The sequence below is a fragment of the Salmo salar genome, chromosome 04 (genome assembly GCF_965601325.2).
Source record: "Salmo salar chromosome 04, fSalSal1, whole genome shotgun sequence".
NCBI classification, from domain to species: domain Eukaryota; kingdom Metazoa; phylum Chordata; class Actinopteri; order Salmoniformes; family Salmonidae; genus Salmo; species Salmo salar.
The window spans coordinates 86,683,845-86,695,311 of NC_138294.1; the positions used below are offsets into that span (position 1 = coordinate 86,683,845).

Genomic DNA, 11,467 nt, shown 5'->3' on the forward strand with positions numbered 1-11,467 from the left:
TGGTGTTGCAGACTCTGGGGCCTTTCAGAACAGGTGTATATATACTGAGATCATGTGAAAGATAATGTGTGTAAGTAATCTTCCCATTTCACATCACCAATTTGGACTATTTTGTGTATGTCCACATGAAGTCCAAATAAAAATCTATTTAAATTACAGGTTGAAATGCAACAACAACAAAAAAATGCAAAGGGGGATGATTACTTTTGCAAGGCACTGTATTATGAGTCCATGCAACTTATTATGTGAGTTGTTACGTACATTTTTACTCTAGAACTTATTTATGCTTGCCATAACAAAGGGGTGGAATATTTATTGACTCAAGACATTTCAGTTTTTCATTTTTAATTAATTTGTAAAAATGTACACTTTGATATGATAGGGTATTTTGTGTAGGCCAGTAACCAAAACATCTCAATGTAATCCATTTTAAATTCAAGTTGTAACACAACAACATGTGGAGAAAGTCAAGTCGTGTGAATAGTTTCTGAAGGCACTGTAAAATCAGATAATCTGAGTTGGTATCAATGCATATTGCACAGGAAGTGAAGTAATCGTTGATCTATTTTCTTCCTGTCTTCCTGTAATGTGAGGGTATCTGTAGTCTGCACCCTCAGCATAATGCGGTTGTGGTTGTAAACACATTAACAGAAAAGGGTGTGAAGTGAATGTAAATTTGAATCATCATATACCTGTCTGTAGTAGTCCAGATGTGCTGTCAGTTATATCAAAGAACTTCTGGATACTGAGAAGGACCCCTGTGAGAAAAAAAGAGAAACAGTATTGCATTAGTTAGTACAAAAGGGACCCTCCAATACTTATCAGCATCATAAATGCCCAGTGGCGACCCGTCATTCAGGTCGGGTGAGGCAGCTCCAAAATGCAGGTGTTTCAGCCTAGCTCAGTGCTTTTTGTGATGGTGGAGCAGCCAGCGGAAAATAAGGAGCTTAGGTGTTGGTAATGTTCTCTAATAATTTGGTCTATTTACCCCTCTTAATTTCACCTACTGTTCTGACTTGGTGGTGCACATGTAGCCTATAACCTGTTTTAGAGAAATGTAATCATTTAATTTTTTAAGAGCTTTCATTGTCTGCGTATAAGCCCCCTTTATTTATCCTACGGTTCTGACTTGGTGTACAGGGAGAACACTGTAAGAACGGACCATTTTCTGAATTCTGTTGCTGTACATTTCAAAAGCACTAAACAAATAGTTATATTGACTACGTCTGTCCTAGCTCGCTCATTAATGTCTTAATCGAAATTACAGATGGCCTCTTATCCGCTTGTCGTCCCCTTATGCCAGAGTTTGTACATCTCAATTGTCATTAGAAACCACATTTGTTCAGCCATATCAGCTATGTTTTTTTAAAAGGCAGTAAATGAGGCTGAATTAACTGTTTCACTGCCAGACAAGGCTCCGCTGACAGCCAGGTGTAGCAGTAGTAAGATGTTGGGACTGCTGTTGGGACAGCTTTATGTAGGCCCTAACAGTTTGTGGGCACCGTTTGTCACCATTGTAGTGCAATTAATGTTCAGTGTTGTGTTGTGTTGTGTAGTGGCTTTGCTGGCATGCATCCCACTTTATTACATTTTTTTGCCCCACCAAGATTTACATGCTAAAATCGCCACTGGAAATGCCAATGTATTATCTAAAACAAAACAAACTGCAAATGCATCCAACAAGTTTATAGAGTCACAAGCTTGATGTAGGTTAGTGGCAGGAAACTTAGCAGTTATGAGCGTTTTGGTCAGTAAGTGAAAGGTTGCTGGCTCGAATCCCTGATGTGCCGTTGTGCAAGCGCTTGACTGAAAAGTGGCCAGTGCCACCACAAAAAGGGGATTTTGCAAGCTTGACTGAAGGTGTTAGCTATTTTCAAGGGAAGTGCTGAAAGACTCTCACCTGCGATTGTGTATCGGTCCATGTAATTGATTAAGTTGACATAACAGAGCACAGCTACTGTTATATAGGAGCGTCGTGGAGAGAGGACTGTTGTCTCCACTGTGGATGGTTCATCAGTAGGAAGGCTGTCAGCTATGGAACCGTAGCGTGTGGAAGTTTCATTGGAAACTGAACTCAGACGAGTCTTCTCTCCATCCGGCAGAGACATCACTGACCCATTCGTCTCCATGGCTCCCAACCCTGAGATCTGAACAAGGAAGGTAACATATGAAGAGGGTGACACAATCTGAGGGGTGGGGCAAACTGTATCAACTCCCAAATTCATATATGGAGCTATAGATACAACTACATGTATTGCAGATTGCACCTTTAAGTTTGACATACAGCCTCTGACTAAGAGTGACATGCTCCTCAGAGTTCCGGTGATGAGAAAGGCTATTGTTTTATGACATTTATTCATAGATACCACTGGTAAAAAAATCAAGAGTGTGTATGTGACGTCTACAGGTTTGAGTCTAGCTAATCTCAGTTAACCCAGGCCGAATGTCCCCTCCCCTCTGAAAATACGAAAGATGCTAACACCTGCGACATCATGATTTGTCCAAATAACCAGTGAAGGAAAAACCCAAACAGCGGAACTAATGCTGCTCATTAGCACACACATCCCATTCCTTCCTGACAAATTCTACGGTACCAGTTATGTTTAAGTAGATCTGTCCACGAGGAATTAGTCTACCATACTCTGGCCCTCAAATATACATTTAAGATGAAATCTCAGTCATAACTGAGTTACTGGAAATAGAGTGAGAAAGTAAACAACAACATCTAGGAAACTGATTCAGGGGGGCATGGCTTCTCATTATGCCCTGATTACTTTACAATTTGTATGATATGCAATATGTTATGAATTGCAATTCATACAATATGTTACGATAGCAATTTGTTGTCGCTAACGTTAGTTAGGTTGCTAACGCTAATGTTAGCTAGCTCTAGGGGTTAGGGGTTAAGGTTAGGAGTTAGGTTAAAGGGTTAAGGTAAGGGTTAGCCAACATGCTAAGTAGTTGCAAAGTAGCTAAAAAGTTGTGAGTACTGAGTAGCTGTGAAATTGCTAAATAGCTAAAGTGCTAAATATGTCCGTGATGAGATTCGAATTCGCCAGCTTTGGGTTGCTAGATGTTCGTCTGACCAACCACCCTACTTTTAGTTTTTTCCTTAAGTAACCTTCTGTGTTATGTAACCATACAATTAAGCAATAAGGCCCAAGTGGGTGTGGTGTATGACAAATATACCACGGCTAAGGGCTGTTCTTATGCATGATGCAAAGCGGAATGCCTGGATACAGCCCTTAGCCGTGGTATATTGGCCTTATGTAAACAAACCCCCGAGGTACCTTATTGCTATTATAAACTACTTACCAAAGTAATTCGAAGGGTAAAAATATACCTGATATACCACGGCTTTTAGCCAATCAGCATTCAGGGCTCGTACCACCCAGTTTATAATACATAACATATCATACTAATTTGAGTATACCGGAATTACGTTTACTATGTTATGTGTAGTCTATGGAACCAGTCTGATACACTCTAACCAACCACCCTAAAGTAACCTTCCATGAACGTTTACTATGTTACGTCTAGTCTATGAGACCAGGCTGCAGTCTCTGGTCAGCCTTTAAGAGGGCAGTGCACAGACCTTTCAGGGAGCAGGTGCTCAAAATGAAAGACGCTCTATATCTCTCTGCTGCGCATATCAGCCAACCAGACCGTATATTGATGAAGATGTATGGTAAATCAAGTGAAATCAAATGTTATGCTGTTGTGGCAGTACTGTTGATATTTAAAGTAGGTTGCTAGCTACACACACTCGACCGGTGAACGCATCTCTCAAGCCATGCATGTTTGGATAACGGCGCAATCTCCATACATGGCAGACTTGTACAGGGCAGATCAACCAGTGCAACCAACGGACGGGGTGGCGAACTTGACAATGACTTGTGGGCAATGGGTTCCAAACAACAATTACAAAAAATGTATGCAAAAAAGATATACTTTTGGGGGGAAATTCCACCACCACCCACCCAAAAGGGCACTTTGGAGACTGGAAGGACAAAGAGGCATGTGCTCTGGCGAAGCCAGTTGACTCACCCTGCTTGTAGAGAAACGCCAATGCCATCCTCCTCTCTTTCATGTTGACAAAACGGTCTATCACTCTGTCATACTGTACATGCTTTTATTCTTTGTTGTCCAAGGCTACTTGGCATGTTTGCTCGCTAGCCTAACTTCCATTCATGGGCAATGTTAGCTAGTTAACATAAGCTTTCTACATCAAGCTTCTGTACATATCTTCTCAGGCCAGGGGCACAACAATGTATGAATTAATGGTTGGATCAGAATCATGTTATAATCACTAACCAGTACGGAGAATGAAGTAAAACCACAAGTCCAAATCCCTATCTCCACCCATGGCTAATTTAGGAAAGGGACAATTTTAGCAAGCCAGCCACCGGAGGACAACAACACAACGAGATGTAACAATTCAAGTTGTTTCTGTCAATGACGTATGCTCTGAAAGCGATTTGATAGGAGAGACGCCAAATAAAAACGGATTTCCCTTGACATATTTTTATTTTCGCCAGGACCATTTACAGTTGAGTGAGCTCAGTTCAGCTCAATGCTGACTGGCACATTTTTATACTTTTTTTGTTGTTGCCAAGGGAAGCCAAATTCTCACCGGCTTTCCTTGTATTCAATGCTACGGGCAGCAACAATGTCATACTTGTTTGGCAGAGACAGTATCAGATAGATGGCTTACATGTAGAGAGAAAGAGGGGCGCTGTTTAGCTCGCTATGATGCTTTCTTCTATGAGATACTTTACCCTGCCTTCATGTACATATCTACCACAAATACCTTATTATTATCTATCCTGATGCCTAGTCACTTTACCCTGCCTTCATGTACATATCTACCACAAATACCTTATTATTATCTATCCTGATGTCTAGTCACTTTACCCTGCCTTCATGTACATATCTACCTCAAATACCTTATTATTATCTATCCTGATGCCTAGTCACTTTACCCTGCCTTCATGTACATATCTACCTCAAATACCTTATTATTATCTATCCTGATGCCTAGTCACTTTACCCTGCCTTCATGGACAGTACATATCTACCTCAAATACCTTATTATTATCTATCCTGATGTCTAGTCACTTTACCCTGCCTTCATGTACATATCTACCTCAAATACCTTATTATTATCTATCCTGATGTCTAGTCACTTTACCCTGCCTTCATGTACATATCTACCTCAAATACCTTATTATTATCTATCCTGATGCCTAGTCACTTTACCCTGCCTTCATGTACATATCTACCACAAATACCTTATTATTATCTATCCTGATGCCTGGTCACTTTACCCTGCCTTCGTGTACATATCTACCTCAAATACCTTATTATTATTTATCCTGATGCCTAGTCACTTTTTTTTATTTTATTTATTTATTTCACCTTTATTTAACCAGTTAGGCAAGTTGAGAACAAGTTCTCATTTACAATTGCGACCTGGCCAAGATAAAGCAAAGCAGTTCGACAACATACAAAAACACAGAGTTACACATGGAGTAAAACAACATACAATCAATGGTGCAGTAGAAAAAATAAATAAATAAGACTATATACAATGTGAGCAAATGATGTGAGATAAGGGAGGTAAATACAAAAAAATGCCATGGTGGCAAAGTAAATAAAGTATAGCAAGAAAAACACTTTACCCTGCCTTCATGTACATATCTACCTCAAATACCTTATTATTATTTATCCTGATGCCTAGTCACTTTACCCTGCCTTCATGTACATATCTACCTCAAATACCTTATTATATTATCTATCCTGATGTCTAGTCACTTGACCCTGCCTTCATCCTCAAATACATCTTGTTATTAGTCACATGTGCCGAATACAACAGCTGTAGACCTTACAGTGAAATGCTTACTTACAAGCCCCTAACCAACAATGCAATTTATGAATGAATAAAATAAATAAATGCGAATAAGAAATTAAAGTAACAATTAATTAAAGAGCAGCAGTAAAATAACAATAGCGAGACTATATACAGTAGGGTACCGGTACAGAGTCAATGTGCGGGGACACCGGTTAGTCGAGGTAATCGAGGTAATATGTACATGTAGGTAGAGTTATTAAAGTGACTATGCATAGATAATAAACAGAGAGTAGCAGCGGTGTAAAAGAGGGGAGGGGGATGGGATGGGGGGGCAATGCAAATAGTCTGGGTAGCCATTTGATTAGATGTTCAGAAGTCTTATGGCTTGGGGGTAGAAGCTGTTTAGAAGCCTCTTGGACCTAGACTTGGTGCTCCGGTACCGCTTGCCGTGCAGTAGCAGAGAGAACAGTCTATGACTGACATCGCCTGGTATAGAGGTCCTGGATGGCAGGAAACTTTGCCCCAGTGATGTACTGGGCGGTACGCACTACCCTATGTCGTGCCTTGTGGTCAGTTGCCACACCAGGCAGTGATGCAACCAGCCAGGATGCTCTCGATGGTGCAGCTGGAGAACCTTTTGAGGATCTGAGGACCCATGCCAAATCTTTTCAGTCTCCTGAGGGGGAATAGGTTTTGTCATGCCCTCTTCACGATTGTCTTGGTGTTCTTGGACCATGTTAGTTTGTTGGTGATGTGGACACCAAGGAACTTGAAGCTCTCAACCTGCTCCACTACAGCCCCGTTGATGAGAATGGGGGTGTGCTCGGTCCTCTTTTTCTTGTAGTCCACAATCATCTCCTTTCTCTTGATCACGTTGAGGGAGAGGTTGTTGTCCTTGCACCACACAGCCAGGTCTCTGACCTCTTCCCTGTAGGCTGTCTCATCATTGCCGGTGATCAGGCCTACCACTGTTGTGTCATCGGCAAACTTAATGATGGTGTTGGAGTCATGCCTGGCCGTGCAGTCATGAGTGAACAGGGAGTACAGGAGGGGACTGAGCACGCACCCCTGAGGGGCCCGTGTTGAGGATCAGCATGGCGGATGTGTTGTTACCTACCCTTACCATCTGGGGGGCGGCCTGTCAGGAAGTCCAGGATCCAGTTGCAGAGGGAGGTGTTTAGTCCCAGGCCCTTAGCATATTGATGAGCTTTGAGGGCACTATGGTGTTGAATGCTGAGCTGGAGTCAAAGAATAGCATTCTCACATAGGTGTTCCTTTTGTCCAGGTGGGAAAGGGCAGTGTGGAGTGCAATAGAGATGGCATCATCTGTAGATCTGTTAGGGCAGTATGCAAATTGGAGTGGGTCTAAGGTTTCTGGGATAATGGTGTTGATGTAGTCATTACCTTCCTTTCGAAGAACTTCATGGCTACAGATGTGAGTGCTACGGGTCGGTAGTCATTTAGGCAGGTTACCTTAGTGTTTTTGGGCACAGGGACTATGGTGGTCTACTTAATAAAACATGTTGGTATTACAGACTCGGACCGAGAGAGGTTGAAAATGTCAGTGAAGACACTTGGGTTGGCGCCCCCCCCCCCCTTGGGTTGTGCCATGGCGGAGATCGTTGTGGGCTATACTCGGCCTTGTCTTAGGACGGTAAGTTGGTGGTTGGAGACATCCCTCTAGTGGTGTGGGGGCTGTGCTTTGGCAAAGTGGGTGGGGTTATATCCTGCCTGTTTGGCCCTGTCCGGGGGTATCATCGGATGGGGCCACAGTGTCTTCTGATCCCTCCTGTCTCAGCCTCCAGTATTTATGCTGCAGTAGTTTATGTGTCGGGGGGCTAGGGTCAGTCTGTTACATCTGGAGTATTTCTCTTGTCTTATCCGGTGTCCTGTGTGTATTTAAATATGCTCTCTCTAATTCTCTCTTTCTCTCTTTCTGTCTTTCTCTCGGAGGACCTGAGCCCTAGGACCATGCCTCAGGACTACCTGGTATGATGACTCCTTGCTGTCCCCAGTCCACCTGGCCGTGCTGCTGCTCCAGTTTCAACTGTTCTGCCTGCGGCTATGGAACCCTGACCTGTTCACCGGACGTGCTTGTTGCACCCTCGACAACTACTATGATTATTATTATTTGACCATGCTGGTCATTTATGAACATTTTAACATTTTAACATCTTGACTATGTTCTGTTATAATATCCACCCTGCACAGCCAGAAGAGGACTGGCCACCCCTCATAGCCTGGTTCCTCTCTAGGTTTCTTCCTAGGTTTTTGGCCTTTCTAGGGAGTTTTTCCTAGGGAGTTTTTCCTAGCCACCGTGCTTCTTTCACATGCTTTGCTTTCTGTTTGGGGTTTTAGGCTGGGTTTCTGTACAGCACTTTGAGAATATCAGCTGATGTACGAAGGGCTATATAAAAATTAATTTGATTTGATTTTGACTTGCCAGTTGGTCAGTGCATGCTCTGAGTACACATCCTGGTAATCTGTCTGGCCCTGCGGCCTTGTGAATGTTGACCTGTTTAAAGGTCTTACCCACATCGGCTGCGGAGAGCGTGATCACACAGTCTTCCAGAACAGCTGGTGCTCTCATGCATGTTTCAGTGTTATTTGCCTCGAAGCGAGCATAGAAGTAGTTTAGCTCATCTGGTAGGCTTGCGTCACTGGGCAGCTCTCAGTTGTGCTTCTCTTTGTAGTCTGTAATGGTTTGCAAGCCCTGCCACATCCGACGAGCGTCAGAGCCGGTGTAGTATGACTCGATCTTAGTCCTGTATTGATGCTTTGCCTGTTTGATGGTTCGTCGGCGGGCATAGCGGGATTTCTTATAAGCTTCCGGGTTAGAGTCCCGCTCCTTGAAAGCAGCAGCTCTAGCCTTTAGCTCAGTGCGGATGTTGCCTGTAATCCATGGCTTCTGGTTGGGGTATGTACGTACGGTCACTATGGGGATGACGTCATCGATGCACTTATTGATGAAGCCAATGACTGATGTGGTGTACTCCTCAATGCCATCGGACGAACATATTCCAGTCTGTGCTAGCAAAACAGTCCTGTAGCTTACCATTTGCTTCAACTGATCACTTTTTTATTGATTGAGTCACTGGTGCTTCCTGCTTTCATTTTCGCTTGTAAGCAGGAATCAGGAGGACAGAATTATGGTCAGATTTGCCAAATGGAGGGCGACGGAGAGGTTTGTATGCGTCTCTGTCTGTGGAGTAAAGATGGTCCAGAGTTTTTTTCCCCTCTGGTTGCACATTTAACATGCTGATAGAAATTTGGTAAGACCGATTTACGTTTCCTTGCATTAAAGTCCCCAGTCAGTAGGAGTGCCACCTCCGGGTGAGCGCTTTCCTGTTTGCTGGATACTTTTTCCACAACTTTTTCCATCTACTACTGGTACTCCCTGTGTTGCTCCATTCTTGTATATTTTATTTCTCTTGTGTTACTATTTTTATTTTTATTATTCTTTTTTAACTCAGCATCGTTAGGAAGGGCTTAGACCCGTTGTATTTGGCTCATGTGACAAATAAAATGTTTCACCGCCCCAAAAAACGTCATTGGACACTTTTAGTCAATGCCAAAATATGTTCATCTTGTTTGAGGAAACACTGCAAATCACCCTTGTGATACAGACCAATCAGAATAGTGGGAACTTATTTTAAAACGCTGTAAACCGGATAAATGTGGTTGTTAGATGAAGAGGAAGGAAGAAAAGTTTAGCAATCGTCTACAGTGTGTCTCAACATACAATAGTATTTGGCTGCTTCAAGGTTCTACAGATACACCAGCCTCCGCAACCTGGCTTTCTGGCAAAGAAGCAACCATAATTGCATCACTATGTCATTCAGGACACAAGGTGTGTTGTTAAACAGGCAATTTATGTTGTAACAATGGTGGCCAGAGTTCAAAACTGTTTATGTTTAACTTTCCTCTGTTTGTTATAGACTTTTCTAGGATGATAACCTCTGAATATAGTAGGAGATCTGATTGATGGGATGTCCTCTGTGTTTCAAGCTATTGATTTAGAGCATGTAAAGAGAAGGCTCTGTTAGGCCTAATGGTAGGATGTACTTAGAACTCGATTCAATCAAAAATGGTACTCAAAATAATCTGGGGCAAGATATCATTATTTGAATCTTGTTGTCCTCGACGTATCAGCTATTTCAACACCTCAGCGATTTGCAAATGAAATACATTGCCATTTTACTAATATTGACATAGTTCACTAATATCCTACTGTGTGTTACATATGCAATGTAATCACACATTTTTATGCTTTTTAAAATGATAGCTGCAGTGGTCGTTTACGTCAACAGTAGCAGTAAAGTCTGAGAGAATCTGTCAGGTCAATCGCAACAATACAGTAATTATGTGTGCAGCTTCTTCTTCCCAGAGCAACATACTACAATACAATGGCATTGTTCAGACATAAACACACCAACAACTGTATCCAATTGTCATACTTGAGTAAAAGTAAAGATACCTTAATAGAAAATGACTCAAGTAAAAGTGAATGTCACCCAGTAAAATACTACTTGAGTAAAAGTCTAAAAGTATTTTGTTTTAAATATACTTAATTATCAACAGTAAATGTAATTGCTCCAATATACTTAAATATCAAAAGTAACATTTCAAGTATAAATCATTTCAAATTCCTTATACTAATAAGCAAACCAGACGGCACACTTTTCTTGTGTTTGTTTTTTACGGATAGCCAGTGGCACACTCCAACACGTAGCATTTGTGTTTAGTGAGTCCACCAGATCAGAGAAAGTAAGGATGACCAGGGATATTCTCTTGATAACTGCATGAATTGGACCATTTTCCTGTCCTGCTAAGCATTCAAAATGTAACGACTACTACTGGGCGTCTGTGAAAATGTGTGGAGTAAAAAGTACATTATTTTTCTTTAGGAATATAGTGAAGTAAAAGTAAAAGTTGTAGAAAAATATAAATAGTAAACTACAAATACCCTAAATAACTACTTAAGTAGTACTTTAAAGTATTTTTACTTAAGTACTTTACACCACTGCAACTGGGTATGTTTTTTTAAACATGATATAGCCTACACACACGGACATGGGTTCTGTAGTTAGAATATAACTTACTTTTGAGTTTGCTTGACATGACAAGTCAAAAACGCAGTTGTAGAACTCAGTGTAATGGCAACGTCAACAGTAGGCTACTTTAACCCAAACGAACAGACTGAATTAAAAATAAATCAAATATATCTTACATTTTGGTTAATGAAGTCTTGAAATCTTGAACATGTTGTTTCTAGTGATGATGGGAAGTCACAGTGTGTGTCTCCAAAGCTGAGACAGAGACATAGAGCATGCAGGAAATCCTCCTCAGGCTCAAATGGTAATATGCTGCTGGGATATTAAGTTAACAGTTAGCAGAGGGGCCAGCCCCCTCTGGGTTGGGCATATGCAATCACACAGTTCTTCACTGTGATGCAATGTTGAAAATAAGCCAATGGCCACTTTGGAAACTAACACATTGCTATCTCTTACTGCACTCTACATACAATACTAAATGTTTGGATCCAACAGCTCAAAAAATGATCTATTACCATGAGCCAAATACAAGGTCATTTTGAAGTACAAAAAAAGCCTGTTG

At 41.6% G+C, this 11,467-nt stretch overlaps 1 protein-coding gene across 3 annotated transcripts in view; it reads right to left on the reverse strand.

Annotated features, from left to right (window-relative positions):
* Positions 1-11,251, reverse strand: part of spns3 (SPNS lysolipid transporter 3, sphingosine-1-phosphate (putative)) — a 31,438-nt gene extending 20,187 nt beyond the window's left edge. The window contains exons 1-3 of one of the 3 annotated variants that reach the window (XM_014198181.3): positions 11,082-11,251; positions 1,901-2,147; positions 693-758 (exon numbers count right to left, since the gene is read on the reverse strand). In XM_014198181.3, coding sequence (XP_014053656.1) covers positions 693-758; positions 1,901-2,129 — 295 coding nt within the window. In that variant the 5' untranslated portion in view covers positions 2,130-2,147; positions 11,082-11,251. Of the gene's footprint in view, positions 1-692; positions 759-1,900; positions 2,148-10,953; positions 10,973-11,081 lie in introns of those variants that run through there. The other 2 variants (XM_045717391.1, XM_045717392.2) reach the window with 2 other exon arrangements.
* Positions 11,252-11,467: the final 216 nt, after the last annotated feature.